Raw genomic sequence first — 17549 nt, 5'->3', positions numbered from 1 at the left:
CCCCGGCCAGAGCGCGCGCTGCGATTGGTCTCCGTGGCTTCGCCCGTCCTGGTGACCCCGCCCCGCAAGACCCGCGCAGGCTGACCCGGAAGCGGTTGTGAGGCGCCGGCGCGCACCCCAGCTCCTTTTTCCGGTCGGCGTGGTTTGCGAGCCGAGAGTTCTAAGTGCTGCGGCCTTCGCCATGAGTGTCCCGGCGTTCATCGACATCAGCGAGGAAGATCAGGTGTGCTCCCGGATGGCGGATTCCGCCAGGGTGGGGTGTAGGGGAGGCTCAGGAGTGTGAGGGGCCGAGTTGGGGCCGAGCCAGGGCTGGGCGAGCGGGACGCCGCCCCGCGGAGCCCGCCCGGCAGCCGAGAGCCGCTGTTCAGTCCTCCACACCCTGGAGTGGGTAGGCCGCGAGGTAGGGGAGCGCGTTCCTGGAGGCCTGGGGTTGCCCGCCGGTCAGCACTTTCAGTGCTGGGCCCGAGGGTTGACGGCCAACTTCCTGGTCGGCGTCGGGACTCTTCCAGCCTGGAGTCACTCATTGTTGTCTGTCGACAGGGTACTTTTTGACTTATTGAGAAGGGTATCTGCTTCCGTCCTGCAAATGCAACCACATCCGGAGTGGGAGGTGGCGAATCTTTAGACGGCGTAAGCAGTTCAGGGAAAAATAACTTGGTACTAAAGATCAAAATGACTTTATTATGTGACCACAAGGGCACAGGTGACGCCTATTTTATACGTAGACCGTATTTTATATTCTTACTTGAGCAAGAGTGAGAGTTCTGTAACCTGAACGCATAACGTTAATTCCACTCTCATACTTTGAGGCATACACTTGGTGAACAATCTTAATATTTTTAAATTTTCTCTTTGGGGTTTGCTCTTTGGTTTGCATGGCTCATGCTTCTAATTTTCCCCATAACAAGAGTTAAACTGGGAGTTAAACTAAACTTGAAATGATTTTCGCTAATTTTGCAGAACTGAAAACTATTCTGTGAAGTCGTTAAGGGTTGTCATTTTGTATTTTTCTCCTACTCCACTAACATGGAAATTTTGGTTTCGATAGAACAGAAAATATCAATACTAGTGTAAGATAACTGTTAGAATTACAGATGTGATTTTTTTTTTTCCCCTTGGTAGAAATGCAGACCTTCAGTCCTGAAGAGCAAAGTAAGAAGGGGAAAGAAAAATGGGGGAACAAAAGGCTAGGGAACGAGTTGAGCATAATTAGAAAAGAAGATGTGGAAGGAAAAAAAAGCCTATCTGAGTAGGAATGGAATCACGTTATCAGCAATTGGCTATTAGGTGACTGAAGAAAAGTGTTTGGTTTTTTTTTCTAACATAGAAGAGGGTTTGTAGATGGAGGAAGTTCTTGTCATTGATTATATTAGTTTTAAAGTGTTATTTCTAGTTAGGTTATGCTAATGTTGTTTCACACTGGCCATTCCTTTTGGGTAAATAGGTGACTGCTTTGGGAGTTAAACTTTGGTCATATTCTCTGATTAGAGTTAAGTGGCGTTCAGAGTCCTTTTCTTTGCTTTTACCACTCCATAACCACCTGTGGCCAGTAAGGATGACAGTTGAAAACAATAAACTGTTGATTGCTTTGTGGGTGCAAAGCAGAAACTGAACAGATGCCTTTGGGGGGTAGGGGGGAGCATACCATGTGTCCTTCATAGAGAAATATGCAGTGATATTTTTGTGCACTCTGATATGGTGAGGTTTGTTTTATGAAATCTTGTTTATGATACCAACTCATGTGAAGTTACTGTGTTATCTGAAAGGATAGCACCATCAGAGCAACAGCTTTAATACACTTAGGTGGCCAGACATATTTGTGGGTTTAGAAATGTGATGCCTACATATTTACTAATGGTATCCCTGCGTCTCCATTTCAGTTCTTCATTTTATTATCTTAAACACTGTTTGCATTCATGTGTGGTTGCCATAAATACCAAGTCCTCAGAAGAATACGTTGTTAAATATATATGCGTTAGAGTAGAAAACTACCTGGATGTAGTACTATAGTTATGTTTTTATAGGTCCAAAAGTGCTTTCTGATCCAGATATGCATTTTAAAAGAGTAATTACATCGTAGATGCAATTTGATAGGAACATTTTATTCAAGGCGACATTCAAAGGCGTCACCTTTTTATCTTTGTGTCTCAAACGTTTAATTAACAAATGATTACTCTCTTGCCAGGGTAATGTCTGTAACTTTTTAAAGTATTGTGTTATGTAGACCTGAGAGCAATAAAACTTCTTTAAAAGAAATCAGATCAGTTATTCCCCCCCCCCCAAAAAAAAAGCTTTGTGTTATAGTAGAAAGGTTTTTGCTGTATACTGGAAGTCCAGCAGGATATATATGTGATATGAGAGAAAGTAGGTGATATGAGAGAAATTTGACAATGATCACTGTGGGTCATAGTGGGTCTGTGTAGCCACTTGAGGAAAACCTGTGGTGCTGTGTTGGTGGATGAGCTGGGGGAAAGGCACTTTAACCTACTTTAAAGTTATCATTAAGTGCTGTGTTTACATTTTTATTTTTTTAGAAATACATCAGAATGGTTTGAGATCTTGTGTTTTGTGATTCATCGTTCGTTTTATAGATATATAGCAACCCTATTTGATTCAACAGGCTGCTGAGCTTCGAGCTTATTTGAAATCTAAAGGAGCTGAAATATCAGAAGAGAACTCGGAAGGTGGACTTCATGTAGATTTAGCTCAAATTATTGAAGCCTGTGATGTATGTCTGAAGGAAGATGATAAAGGTTTGTCTTTAATTTTTTGTAATATTATTTACTAATCATAGAGGACCTACTCTTAAAACTTTCATGTGAATTATATTTGTTTTGTTTTAGATCTTAGAACTTTTAAGCACTGTTGTTCTTAATCTTTGCACACACTTTCAGTTTATTCTCATCTGTTATACTCATGAAATAAGCCTATTTTGATAAAACATCTTTTTTACATGTTTTTTGAGTATTATTGCACACGGTGAATACTGGTAATTTCAGAATGAACTGAAGGAAAAAATGAGTCTCTTCATAAGGTTTAGATTAATATGAGATGGAATACAATTTCAGGTAATCTAAAAGCCGATTTAATTATTTGGCTGATTCCCTATTTATTGAGATAAAATGGGAAATTTTGAAAATTGGGAGTCCTAAAATCTCTAGGATTTTAGGTTTGAGATTAAACTTGGTGTATGATTAGTATCTTGTTAGTAAGGTTTGATTAGTATCTTGTTAGTAAGGTTTGAGATTAAACTTGGTGTACAATTAGTATCTTGTTAGTAAAAATTGAAACTGTATACTACATAGACATGTAAATCAGTCTTCTGTTTTACTGGTTGAAAACCAAATCTTGGGTAGTAACTTCCTCCTTCTTCAATAAAATGTGTGAGTTGCTTTCCGAATGATAACTATACAACACAGCTGGTTTAGTTTGAATTCATTTGTACTATGTTTTTTAGTATAATGCACACCATTGAAGGAAAAGTGTTCTTTAGAACTGCTTTACAGTAGCCAGAGTACCTTTTAAGTGTTTTATGTTTAATGGTCTTTGGTGTATTAAAACACCGGAAATACATGTTTAACCAGATACATTAAATATTATAGTATCACTATTGTGTCATCCATATATATGTAGATGTTGAAAGTGTGATGAACAGTGTGGTATCCCTCCTCTTGATCCTGGAACCAGATAAGCAAGAAGCTCTGATTGAAAGCCTGTGTGAGAAACTGGTCAAATTTCGGGAAGGTGAACGCCCATCTCTGAGACTGCAGTTGTAAGTTAAGAATTGTAAGAGGCTCAGTTTTTCAAGGGGCTCTTCATGTTACTGTCATTTAATGGTTAAAAGCAAGAATTCTAGAACTGACTGTCACCTGTGACTTTTATTGGTGGTGTGTCTTTGGACAAGTCACTTAATTCTCCTGTGCACCATTTCCCTCCTTGTAATGTGACGTTCTTAATAGTATCCCTTTCAAGTTTGTTGTCAGAGCATATAACCTTAATTTAGTCACTGTAGTTACTGATCTCCAGCATTGTTTTATTATTTGTTTGTTAACCAGGCTAAGCAACCTTTTCCATGGGATGGATAAGAATACTCCTGTAAGATATACAGTATATTGCAGCCTCATTAAAGTGGCAGCATCCTGTGGGGCCATCCAGTATATTCCAACTGAGCTGGATCAAGTGAGTTACCATGTGAAATACTTGTTCTGCTTATAAGAAGTATAGTTTTATAGCTCAAATAAGAAGCAAATATGTCTTCTAAATGTTATCCTTTATTTTTTTTTATTTTTTTTTAAATGTTATCCTTTAAATTGAGAAAATACGTTCACTGTCACTAAATTTTCTCCTTTTTGTCAATCTCATTGTAGGTTAGAAAATGGATTTCTGACTGGAACCTCACCACTGAGAAAAAACACACCCTTTTAAGGCTACTTTATGAGGCACTTGTGGATTGTAAGAAAAGGTATTCAGAATTAATGTACTGACTTAAAACATAATGGCAATATAAGTAGTTGAGACTTTTTTAAGGACAGGTAGGATAAGTGATTTTGCTCTACTTCATTCTCTAAGAAGTTGCTATAAATCTTTTTCTGTAAATTTCACCTACTAAATTAAAGATAACTGCAAAGTTTAAAATAGTCTTTCCCATCTTTAAACTTTTTAAAAAGCAAAACTTGCTTTTGTTCTAAAAATGGTACAACTGTTAATCCCAAAGCTGTGTGTAACATTAGACTAAGTTATTTAATGGTGCTTTGATGTCTTAGTACAGGGTAATGCTATCACTTTTGTTTAATGGTGGTGAGGGTCTATCAGTCAGAGTTTCCCATAGTCAAAGTCTCTTTATATAAACAGTGCCCCTGAGATGAAACTTTGCAATAGACTGTACTAAATGGTACTTAATTGTGCTTTTGCAAGGTCTTGAGTTTCTATGGCTTGTATTTAGCCCAGCAAACTTCATGCCCAAAATATTTATTCTTCATCCAGTTTATGGATGCTACCAAATGATATATTTGGCCCAGTTTTTAGAATTAGGGTTGAAGGATAATCCTAGCATTTTGACCTGGCTTTTCAATTTCTTTTTTCACATAGTGGTTAAGAACTTTTAGGAAAAGTAATCAGTCTTCAGTTTAGTTTTATTGCACAATTTTTATAGTTGCTTTCAGTCTAGGGTGCTTAATATATTAGAGATGATCAATAAGATTAATGTTTCTGTTATGTTAAAGTAATGTAAAGTTTTTTGCAGATGGTTTACATTTAACAATACAAGAGGAAATTATATTTTTGTTGTGAAAATTGCAGCGTTTTATTATAAAAGAAGTTAAGCAGGGAATCTTGCATCAATAGCCTGTTTCATTTTGTATCAGGGGCTACTGTCTGTTACATGCTAGCACACTTGTGGCAGCATTCTAGCCAGTTGTCAGTAACTGTTGAAGAGTAGGTAGTTTTATATTGAACAGTCTCAAATGGGGAGGGCATAAAAGCTATTGGAGAAAGAATCCATATTTTAATATATGCTATAAATGTGCAGGCCATGGAATACAACTACTGGGATTTCAAACCTTGGCTTTCCTACTTGTATATGACCCTAAATAAATCCCTCAGTTTCCAACTTCAGAGTGGAAATAATAGTAGTACTTACCTCATATGGTTGTTGAAAAGATTAAATAAGCTAATGTGCACATGAAGGTCTTAAAATAGTGGTTTCATTATTGAGAAAGCACTCAGTAAATATTGGATATTTTGTTCTTATCATTATCCTTTTCATTTTTTCAAGCTCATCTTTAAAAAGTTAGTCTTTTTTCTGGTACAGTAATTTAAAATGATGAGCGTTACTGTTTCCCTTTGAATGTTTAGTGCTTATCAGAGATGATGACTACTCATTGGATGATTTCTCTAATTGCTGTTTAGTAGATCCTCAGTCTTTTCTGTGTAAAAAGGAAATAACTAAGGTAATGGTCTAAAGAATTAGAAAGCGAATTCTCAGAGAAATTGAGATAAGACATCATTACCCATCTTGTGCTCTCCTAGACATACCCTAATGTTAACATATTAGGAAATATCTGCAGCATTTGTCACAGGTGATCACTCTTTCCTTCTTGAAACACTTCCTTCAGTTGGCTTTTGGGGCACCTGTCTAGATTCTTTGTTTCATTCACACCTCATTTGTGGCTCCCTCCCTTCTTCGAATCTGCTCAATTTTTACCTCATCAGAAAGGCCTTCTCTGGCTATCTGTAAAAAATAACAGTGTTCCCCTACCCTCGCATTGCTTTTTTCCCCTCATCCCTATTTTATTATCGGCCCCACTACACTTATTACTAACTGACATACTATATTTTCATGTTTATTATCTGTCAGTCCCCTCTAGAATGTAAGTTTCCCAAGGGCAGGAACTTTTTGTTCATTACTAGAACAGTGTCTGACACGAGCAGGTACTTAGTATATAAGTGCTAAATGAACATTTCTGAAAAATGAACACGTTGCAAAAGCAGTGGATGTAAGAAGCAGTGACTTAAGGCAGTATGAAGTGGTGGTTTATGGAACTAGAGTGTATGCCCTTCCCAGAGGCATTCAACCCGGGCTTCTCTTCTGAGCTTCAGACCCTTATGTCCAACTGCTTTCCACCTGGTTACTTAGATGTGGCCCATAGTTGTCTCAAACTCAATGTGACCAAAATGAATTTATCATTTTCTCCCTCTAAATTAGTTTCTGTTTTCCTAAGCAAGACATGTTGAAGTGGTCTTCTGTTTAATTCTGTCTACAATGGTTTTGTGAAACAAAAATTTCAGCCTGTCATTCTTTAGGTTTACATTTTTTTAGCATACAGTACAGAATTCTTAGTTTGGCATATAAGTCCTTTCTGACATGGGCTCCTGTTTATTGCAGTAGCATGGGCTTGGTGAATGTAATAATAATCCTCTTGCCATTTTTGTATGGTGCAGTGACAAACCACAAAAACTTTGTTTTCTTTATATGGATATTCCCTCCCTCCATTCCTCTCCCCCTCTCTCCCTCTTTTTCACATACACACAACCCTATACCCTTCCTCTTGGTATATCATACCCTAGATGTAGTGAACCTGTGTCAGCTGCAAAAGCACCGTGCTCTTTCCCAGACTGGACCCGGAGGCTGGTACCTGTTTTTATATGGCCTACAAGCTAAGAATGGTATTTACATTTTTAAGTGGTTGACAAAAAAAATCAAAAGAAGGAGGATATTTCCTGAATTGTGACCATTATATGAAATGCAAATTTCAATGTCCATAAAATTTTATTGGAATGCACCCATACTTATCATTTATGTATCATCTATGGCTGCTTTTTCCTAGATTTGAGTAGTTGCAGCAGAAACCAGGTGGCCTGCAAAGCCTAAAATATTGCCTGGTGCTTCATGGAAAGTTTGCCAATGCTTGGTCTAGAACTACAGGCAACTCCTTGTCTCTGCCTGAAATGCTCCTCCCATATTTACAGCACCCTCTACTTTTATCATACTTCACACGCTTGGTTAAAAGGTTTATGAGGTTTTAGGCTCCCTGAAGGCTAGCAACCTTATCTGTCAACCATTGTATTCCCAACCTGTTGGTAGTGATGGCTCCTGAGTCGATGAATGCTACCTACACTTAAGGAACTAGGGAAGGATGGTTATTCAAATTTCTGTCATGCTGCTGATTTAAATTTTAAGATCTGGTTTTTGTCTAGTACACAGAAAATGGTCGTTTTTTTGTTGTTGTTTGGTTTTTTATTGGTTTGTTTGTTTCTGCTTCTAAATAGAATTCTGAGTTGCCTTGCCCTCGTAGTAAGAATGCTTACATTTATGGGTGCCCCCTTCATGATTTTGTTTATATTGGTGGTTGATGAGTGCAAATTGTGTAGTATCTTCTGAGTCCTTATTATATGTCAGATATTGTGCACTTTAAATGGACCATTTTATCTGACCTTTGTGAATTCAGATTTCTTTAACTGATAAGATGTATTAGACTGAAGTATACTGTGGTTGCTAAAACTGGAAAGTGTGCCTGTGCTTGCAGCGTGGCACAAGATAATAATTTAATTGATCTTGGCTTTGTGGGGAAGTTTTAGAATATCATTTAAGTTTTTAAAATAAATGGTATAGCTCTTACTGATTTTACCCAGGTTGAATCCAGATGTGGGGGGAAAGAAGGGATTTTAGAAAATGAAAAAAGGGGGTGGGGAACTGTTTCTCCTACTTAGCAAACTTAAGCTTTCTGTAACTGGCTGAAGATTCATCAGTTTAAAGGAAGAAATGAAGGGTGAAGATAAACATTTACAAAGAGTTCAGATTGAGAGAATGCATTTAATTATTTTGTACTTTTCACTGCAGTTAAAATTGATCATCTACATAATTCTAAGGATGATTCAGTTGGAAGGATATCATTAGTGGAGTTACTTAAATATCTGGTGTTGGCTCAACTTCAGCTGTACTATCCTAACAGTTTCTCAGACACAAAACCTTTTTATCACCTAGGGCTTTTAAAAAAACCCTAAGTTTATTTATTTATTTATTTTTGGCTGCATTGGGTCTTTGTTACTGCACGCGGACTTTCTCTAGTTGTGGCAAGCGGGGGCTCCTCTTCGTTGTGGTGCGCAGGCTTCTCATTGCAGAGCACAGACTCTACGTGCACAGGCTTCAGTAGTGTGGCACGCGGGCTCAGTAGTCGTGGCTCGCAGGTTCAGTACTTGTGGCTTATGGGCTTAGTTGCTCTGCAGCATGTGGGATCTTCCCGGACCGGGGCTCGAACCCACATCCCCTGCATTGGCAGGCAGATTCTTAACCACTGTACCATAGGGCTTTTATACCTGGTCTTCTCTCTGCCTGGAAACTCATCCAGCCCCCACCTTCTACCTCTAGTACGTTTCATGGTCAATTATTTTACATCCTTTAGATCTCAGCTTACATGTCATTTCCTCAGAGACTTTCCTTGCTCATTCTATATGAAGTAGCCTCTTCTTTCCTGTCTCTGCTCTTGTTACTCTATTACATCAGCATTTATTGCCTTTATGGCACTTACTTGTTAGTTGTTATTGTTCCCTAGTTGTCTCTCTTTCCTCCTAGAAGGAAAGTTCCATGACTTTTTCCATAATGGCAGACTGTGTCTCTGGGTCACCATTGTATGTATCATCAACACAGTGCCTGACACTTAGTAAATATTTTTGAATGAATGGATAGCAGTAATGATACTGTGAAATTCCTAAAGCTGTATTTCTTTTTAGTGATGCTGCATCAAAAGTCATGGTGGAATTGCTAGGAAGTTACACGGAGGACAATGCTTCCCAGGCTCGAGTTGATGCCCACAGGTAACGTTAAACACAGTGTTCCAGTGATGACTGTCAGCAGGGTATAGGTGAGCTACACTGTTCAGTCATATAGCTGAAGTCATGGTTGCATCTACCAGTGACCCAAAGCCATTTGAATACCATGTGCGCCATGAGGATTCTAATGTAGATAACAAAATTCAAGTTTGGGTATTGAAAGAAACCAAAGAATGCATGTGAAGTAGCCACATGGTGTTTGCTGTTAGAGGTATTGCTGCAGTGGGGGTTCCAACCTGAGTAGTAGAACCTAATCTTGGGTTGATTTTTACCTTATTGTTAAGGTACATAGATGGGGAAAGGCTGGTGGCTTTCTGTAAAAATTAGCTCATTGCTAATGGGAATAACTGCTTCAAACAGTCCTAGATCTATTTAGTAGCAATAAGAATAGAGTCAGTGCTTCCCTGGTGGCGCAGTGGTTGAGAATCCGCCTGCCAATGCAGGAGACACGGGTTCGTGCCCTGGTCCGGGAAGATCCCACATGCCGCGGAGCAGCTGGGCCCGTGAGCCATGGCCGCTAGGCCTGCGCGTCCGGAGCCTGTGCTCCGCAACGGGAGAGGCCACAACAGTGAGAGGCCCGCATACCGCAAAAAAAAAAAAAAAAAAAAAAAAAAAAAAAAAAAAAAAAAAAAAGAATAGAGTCAGTTTTTAAAATCTATGAAACGGAAATTATGATAACTTCTTTATAGGGTTATTCCGTCGTTGATAAAATGGGCATGATAATACTATATGTCTCTCGGGGTGCTGTGAGGATGAAATGAAGTAATACATGTTAAAGCACTTACCTTAGTGTCTGGCATAAATAGTAAAATACTGCTGCTGTGGTTTTTTTTTTTTTTTTGCGGTATGCGGGTCTCTCACTGCCGTGGCCTCTCCCGTTGCGGAGCACGAGCTCTAGATGCACAGGCCCAGAGGCCGTGGCTCACGGGCCCAGCCGCTCCGCGGCATGTGGGATCTTCCCAGACCGGGGCACGAACCCGCATCCCCCGCATCAGCAGGCAGACTCCCAGCCACTGCGCCACCAGGGAAGCCCTACTGCTGCTGTTTTATTCTTTGATTACTTTGGTGATGCTTTCTCTCCAGCTGTGTTTTTTGTCTACGAGTAACTTTTTAAAATTTTATTTATTTAATTTTATTTTTGGCCGCGTCGGGTCTTATTTGTGGCACGTGGGATCTTTGTTGCCGCATGTGGGATCTTTCATTGTGACACATGGGCTTCATTCTAGTTGTGGCGTGTGGGCTCTGTAGTTTGCAGCACACGGGCTCTCTAGTTGAGGGCACAGGCTTAGTTGCCCCATAGCATGTGGGATCTTAGTTCTCTGACCAGGGATCAAACCCGCAGCCCCTGCATTGGAAGGTGGATTCTTAACCACTGGACCACCAGGGAAGTCCCTCTACGAGTAATTTTATTAAAATGGACATCACTGATAGATTTATTGGCCTGTTTTAAGCCCAGTTTTGTAGCTTTTTTAATGCAGTGTATATTGAACTCATAGATATTTTACTTAATTGAATATATTTTGCAGTCTGCAAAGGCAGTGAAAAGTACCTGAATTTCAAGACTCTGAGCTTGGGTTTTTGTTTTCTATTTAAGATGTATTGTGCGAGCATTGAAAGACCCAAATGCGTTTCTTTTTGACCATCTTCTTACTTTAAAACCAGTCAAGTTTTTGGAAGGCGAGCTTATTCATGATGTAAGTAGTTTATCCTTAATGTTAAAAATATTTTCTCCTAAATCTAACATACTGAACCGTAACTCTACTTCTTTGTATTAATGAACATGACTCTTAGAGAAATCTAGAAAGAGAAGAACTATATTCATTTTTGTATCAGGAACAGACTGAAATTTAGGACTAGAATTTAGCTTTTCTCCAACCACCAAACACATGCCTCCTGTTCTTCCTCCCTTTCCTTCATCTCACTTGCCTGGCCATTATGAACTTAGAGAATACAGATTGCTTCTTAGTATATAGTGTCAGCTATCTCCAATTAGAAAGATAAATCTGATATTTAAAAAACAGATGAATGTACTTTTCAAATGCAATTATAAATACATTTTGGATTATTTCTATTTGTACTATGTCATTTCCACCATCTTTTGGGGTAGATCGTTTGAGGACACTATTTCCTGATTCTTTCATCTAAGTGAGTTTTAATGAAAGCAAATTTAGATGGTAATTTGATCAAACAGATTGAAATTTCTGCTTGAAGGAAATGTGGAGTCTTGGTGCTGGGAGTCAGTGTCTTAGAAGTATCTTGAGTATGAATCTTAATTCTATATTGAATATTGTATCTTTGTCTTTTTGTGTTTATCTGTATAGCTTTTAACCATTTTTGTGAGTGCTAAATTGGCATCATATGTCAAGTTTTATCAGAATAATAAAGACTTCATTGATTCACTTGGTAAGTTGTGGGGATTTTTCTTTGGAGGGGTAGAGAGAGAGATAGGAATGAAAGATCCAGCAAATATGATCATGGCCTTATGTGTAGGTTACCCTAACCAGTGGTGTAAAAGATCTTATTCCTTAGATGCTCGGTGATTTACATTTTTGGTACTTCTTTTAAAAAGCCATAGTCACATTAGTAGCAAATAGCTTTTTTCCTTCTAATATAGTCTTTTATACTTGGTTCTCCCCCTCCCCCTATTAACAAATTATAGAAGTATATATATACTGTGTTGCAAGCTCATCTACGTGAAGCTGAAGAGGGAGTTAGAAATGGAGTTGTGATTTTGTGTGATAGGAGAAATTTTCCTAACTACAGTTTGTTGAAGACAGCATAGTAAGTTTAAGGTTTATGATTTTTATCTTGGAGTTTTCTTTCTAGACCAACAGAGTTCAGTAAATGTTGCTGAATTGAATCTTATCCTCATTGAGCAAACTGCATAGTATATATTCAGTATTTTCCTTCTGGAGCATGTTTTTATCATGCTAAAATTAAAAAGGGAAAACTTAGAAAATCTGTAGTTGAACAGGTTTAAATTGTTCTAAAACTACCCATTTTTTGAGAGTGAAGTCAACTGAAGCTAAGGTGCTTTGTTTTTCTACTGGGCAATAATCAGAACACATTAGAGGCTAGTTATATTTTCCATATTAAAATTGAATTTAGTTTTCCTGGTTGGTTGAAGTGTAGATAAAGAATACATTTATAATCTACTTTGATTATACTATTAGTCCTCAATTTGTTAGTCATTAATTCCTGTCACCTGTAAATTTTGTGCAGCCATTGGAATTGGGAAGATTGAATTATTCTGAACATAATAAGGCGTTTGAAATACACCAAGATAAAGTAGATGCAAGCGTGTTTGTGTTGAATGCTTTGCCAGGTGCACTAGACCCAGAAAACCACATTCTGTCCCAGTTAATTTGTTTCGTGGCATGAAGCTATGTGATGGAATGTTAATGTCAGCAACCTCTTTATTTACGCACCAAAGAAAAAGGAGTAGTAATTAACACTTTGACACTCCCCCATTGATGTGTAATTGACTGTTTCAAAGGAGCACTGGTTCATAAGCTATTGCATGCATTAAAATTACGTTTTCTATATTGCAGCATTTTAAGACAGGGGTCAGTGACAATGCAGAAATTGCTCAATGATGCACATTTTTTTATTACTGCATTAAGGTTTTGACATATTAGTAATGAATAAATGTTTCCATAAAATTAGATTTTTTTATAACTTTAAAATTGAAATATGACACAGAACACTGTGACTTCCTCTTTGAAGGTAATATTCTACTTTCATGAAACAAAGCACAGCTTCCTACAAGTCTAAACTCAGACTTCACTAGCTTAATAGTTTGATTTTGAGAACAAGAGTCCTAAAGGCTTTAAGTTTGGTTCTTTGTCTTACTTTAAACATCAGTTTGAAATGTTTTTAAATGCAGGTTTCTATGTGTTAGATCATGGTTTTACATAATTCATTCTAGAAACAATCTTCATTCCTCTAAGTTTTTTGATTTACGGTAAGCTTGTCACTGCACAGGGTGTAGCAGTAAAACAAATCTAATTTCAAGAGTATTTTTAATTATATATTAAAAATTTTAGGAGTTTCTATCATTTTATCATATTAAAAGAGGACTAAATATGTCCATTGAACTGGTAATGTTAAGGAATTTTCTTATATTGCCAAATATTGAGAAAAATCTTTAGTATTCTCTGTGATAGAAAAAACATAATAGAATTTCTGTGCAAACCAGAAATCAGATTTCCCTATTTTGCCTTTTGTTTCTCGCAGTCTGTGCAAATTAGCAACCATTTATTGGAAAATTAGTTTGTGAAAGATGTTTCTGGGAAAACATCTTACTAAATGTTTATTTTTGGTTTTTAGATGTTTTAAACATTTATTACAGTTGAAAGTCTGGTTACAAATGTCTAGGTTCCACAGGTAGCATCAGTTTATCTCAGAACACTTTATTAACACTGACAAGTTGGGCCAACAGTAGCACTATCTTGTGTCAACTGAATTGCCCTAACATGTCCACATGTAATCTGGTGTTATCCAGTTGCTACCTTCTTGCTTCGGAAAGTTAATCAGCATCTAATTTGCATTTGTTAATTAGGGTTAATGTGCACTAATTGATTTTTTGATGCTTGTAGATTTCCATTAAACCTGGTTAGCAATACTTACTTGGGTACCTCATTCATTTGAGTTATGGTGATCGTGTTTTTGTTGAATCTGTGCCAAACAGAAAGCCTGCATCATAATTACAGCTAATTAACAGACAATTATGTCCTTTATTAACGGGCTTCCCTAGTCTTCTGCTAATATTCTGAATGTTATAAATTTCAAATTTATTTATGGAGTGCTTAGAACTTTTTTTAACAGTACAAACTTGAGGCTCTTAATTACTAGAGGGTACCTGATTGGTCATTTGCCGAGTTTACAGAAGTTGAAAGTTTAGAGAAAAGGAACATTAAGTATTTCTAAATTAACTTTAGAAACTTGTTTTTATAATTAAGAAATAGCATCAAATCAGGTATGTTTTTGTGTTATAATTCAGCTTCTATTTAGGAATAGGTAATTTGGATATTCAGGATTTGTAGGTATTTGTATTTCTAGTTATTTATTTTATAAATGAACTTATTTTCTAGGCCTAGTACTGCCACCTTGTTACTAATAAGGAAATCACTTAATCTCTTTACTCCTCAGTTTTATTGTTTTTTTAAAGTGAAAGGATCGGGACTAGGTAATTCATTGTTCCTTTAAGGTTTAACAATTGTTTGTGATCGGAATAATTGTAGCAGAATGTTTTATTAGAAATTAGAAGGCAAAATTTGATTATTTGTACAGTTTTTCTACTTTTGCCTTAAAAAGAACAAGTATCACTGTTAATTTTATTTAGTACTAATCATTTTAAACCTATAAATGTTAAATACACTTTTGCAGTTTTGATTTTTAAGTATTAAGTCCAAAGTGGCCTAGAGGGAAATGGAATATTTTCATAACTGAATGTATATTAAAATATTTTAAAACTCCATGTTTGCCAGTAACACAGACACAGAACAAATAGTAAGTAGATAAGGAATCTTGTGTTTAAATGGAGAGCTATTAGTAAAAGTAAGTTTAATTTAATTAAATAAGAATGTTCTTAGGGAATGTACTTTGTATACTTCATCTCCTAAAATATATAAATAAATATTTAAAATGTAAAATGTATAAAACTTAGGGCCTAAAAATACCATTTTATAGCTTATTCTTAACTTTGAATCTATCACCTGTGGCACTGAAGCAATAAAGAAATGTAGTTATAGAAAAATAATTTTAAATGCTTCATAATTTAATTACAGGGTCAGTTTATGGTTTGTAAATATAAGAAGCTTTGTGAAAATTACTCTGTGTAAGTACCCAAACACAGTGACTTCCATGATTTTACACAAGAGTTGTAATCATGCAGGACTGTAATTAGTATGGATACTCATCTGGCTTCACTACTGTGTTACTCAGGCCTACTACATGAACAGAATATGGCAAAAATGAGACTACTTACTTTTATGGGAATGGCAGTGGAAAATAAAGAGATTTCTTTTGACACAATGCAACAAGAACTTCAGATTGGAGCTGATGATGTTGAAGCGTTTGTTATTGATGGTAAAGCAATTGGAACATTTTCGTTTTTTCCTAGAATTTCTCTTCCTACCCCATGAAACATAAGATTTTTAATCTTGAAACTGAGCTTAGTAGATAAGCAGATTATATCTGTAGCAGAGTAAAATATAAAATTGCTATGTGGTTTTTGGTGTGTGTCTATTCCTTGAAGTCATGTAGAACAAAGGCCTTTAGGCAGTATATCATAGTGGTTAAGAGCCTAGATTTTAGTATTAGACCTGTGTTTGAGACTAGGTCTTCCTCTGTGAAACAGGAATGTAGGAATTAATCTGTGGTTGTGAGGGTTAAATGAATTAATGCAGGTAAAGCACTCAGCTCAGTGCCTGGCACATAGTAAATGATCTGCAAATATTAACCATTACCAATTTTTTATGATTGGCCTAGAAATAGCACCTTCTTCCTCAATAATTACATTATAAAGTGGTTTAACTGTTAATTAGAATTTTTAAGGTTAATAACATGTATTATATAATATCTTAAGAAACTAGCCCCGTTCTCCCCCCCACCCCCATGTGATTTCAGAGAACAGCAGAATTCTTAATGAAAACCGTATGTGATATTTAATATAGATAGGCACAGCAACCAGAGCACAAATTATGGCCTGCCTTTTGGTTGCATCACATTGCTGGGCTTGTTGTTAAATTCAAAGAGCCAGTTTGTAAAATAATGTTGGAAAACTGTAAAGTTTTATTATGGCTTACTTGGTCATAGTTTCATACCTTAGGCTGTTTTCCTTGGGAATATTCCATATAACATGTCATGTAAAACATCTTTTTTTCAGCAGTAAGAACTAAAATGGTCTACTGCAAAATTGATCAAACCCAGAGAAAAGTAGTTGTCAGGTAAGACACTTAATACTTTGCAGCATTTTGTAGAACAATTTATTCTGTTTCACTTAAATGTTTAGAGAACCAAGGTGGTGTTAGCAGTTGACTGTAGTTAAATAGTTGCTATTTATCATAATTTTATTAAAGTTCAGATCGATTGTGATTAGCTTATTTAATGAAAGAGTCCTATTTTCCAGCACATTTCATTTAATGGCTCAGTACTGGCTAGAATATTAATGGCTTCCGTGTCTGGTTTATGTAGTTCAGGAAAATAGATGGTTTAGGATCAGTATGGCAAATAAAGGTTTTTTAAAAAATAACCTAATTATTCTTATAACTCTACATTATGTCTTCTATGTATATTTAACCTTGCTTTTAACTAGATACAAGTGTGTAATATTGTAAAAAAACAAAATACCAGAGGATAAAAGCTTAAGTAATAACTTTGTTTTTAATTTTTTCAGTCACAGCACACATCGGACATTTGGAAAACAACAATGGCAACAACTCTATGACACACTTAATGCCTGGAAACAAAACTTGAACAAAGTGAAAAACAGCCTTTTGAGTCTTTCAGATACCTGAATTTTTATGCTATATAATTTTGTTCTTTTTGGAAAATCTAAATCATAGTAAAACATTATAGCCTGAAGTCTGACTACAGTCTGGATAGTTATTGTCTCAAATTTAAAAGAAATCACAATCTTCAGAGCATACAAAGTAATAAATTACAAAGGGTCACTACGTCTCTTTTGAATAACACATAAGTTGTATTCTGTAAGGAAGGGTTTTGGAATGTGCAGCAAGAGCTTTGATGAAAGAGTATATGGAGGAAAGAAGTTTAATTAAGGGAAACTGAATGCTAACATCAAACCTTGCAATCTTAGCTATCTTAAATGAAGCATTTACTGAGAGAAAACGTTAACAGTAACACAATTTCATCACAGAAAAAGTTGGAAAACTGACTACAGCTATAAAGTTTTAGATGTAACAGTCGTGTTCTAGTCTAAACCACATCAATATTTCAATTAAGTCAGTTCACCACTGAAAGCATTTATCAACATTTTAATCAGTTTTTCCTACCATGTCTTCTGCTTTTCTTTTTTTAGGTTGGTTGTCATTTTCGGAGCTTAGAAACTTTTCAATTTCATTTATTTGATTTGTTACCAAGCTCTGCCAGTCATCCTCACCAGTAGAAGACACAGCCAAACCAGTAGTGGTTTTAATCTTGATTGCCTGAAAATGGCTTTGTGGCAGAGTTGATTTCAGAGGCTTTGTTTTCACCTA

The 17549-nt window shown here is 36.6% G+C and overlaps 2 protein-coding genes across 2 annotated transcripts in view; one reads left to right on the top strand and one right to left on the bottom strand.

The window, feature by feature from the left end:
- Positions 1 to 72: 72 nt before the first annotated feature.
- Positions 73 to 16914, top strand: EIF3M (eukaryotic translation initiation factor 3 subunit M). Its single transcript, XM_059069879.2, has 11 exons — positions 73 to 223; positions 2621 to 2753; positions 3634 to 3772; positions 4056 to 4179; positions 4368 to 4462; positions 9229 to 9312; positions 10922 to 11021; positions 11649 to 11730; positions 15274 to 15417; positions 16217 to 16277; positions 16727 to 16914. Exons 1-11 carry the CDS (start codon positions 182 to 184, stop codon positions 16845 to 16847), a joined length of 1125 nt encoding a protein of 374 aa, XP_058925862.1. The 5' UTR covers positions 73 to 181; the 3' UTR covers positions 16848 to 16914.
- CCDC73 (coiled-coil domain containing 73) overlaps positions 16698 to 17549 on the bottom strand; it is a 142643-nt gene continuing 141791 nt past the window's right edge. The window contains exon 19 of the mRNA XM_059069872.2: positions 16698 to 17546. Coding sequence (XP_058925855.1) covers positions 17328 to 17546 — 219 coding nt within the window. The 3' untranslated portion in view covers positions 16698 to 17327. The remainder of the gene's footprint in view (positions 17547 to 17549) is intronic.

Source organism: Kogia breviceps, chromosome 7 (assembly GCF_026419965.1).
Source record: "Kogia breviceps isolate mKogBre1 chromosome 7, mKogBre1 haplotype 1, whole genome shotgun sequence".
Taxonomy (NCBI): domain Eukaryota; kingdom Metazoa; phylum Chordata; class Mammalia; order Artiodactyla; family Physeteridae; genus Kogia; species Kogia breviceps.
Note: the sequence above shows the minus strand (reverse complement) of the source record. Positions and strands in the feature narration are given on the sequence as shown.

Bases quoted from the DNA above. Each gene is read 5' to 3' on its own strand.
- EIF3M (XM_059069879.2), top strand. From the start codon at position 182: ATGAGTGTCCCGGCGTTCATCGACATCAGCGAGGAAGATCAG. The intron at 15,418-16,216 runs GTAAAGCAATTG...TCTTTTTTTCAG, and splicing joins TGAAGCGTTTGTTATTGATG to CAGTAAGAACTAAAATGGTC. The intron at 16,278-16,726 runs GTAAGACACTTA...TAATTTTTTCAG, and splicing joins CAGAGAAAAGTAGTTGTCAG to TCACAGCACACATCGGACAT.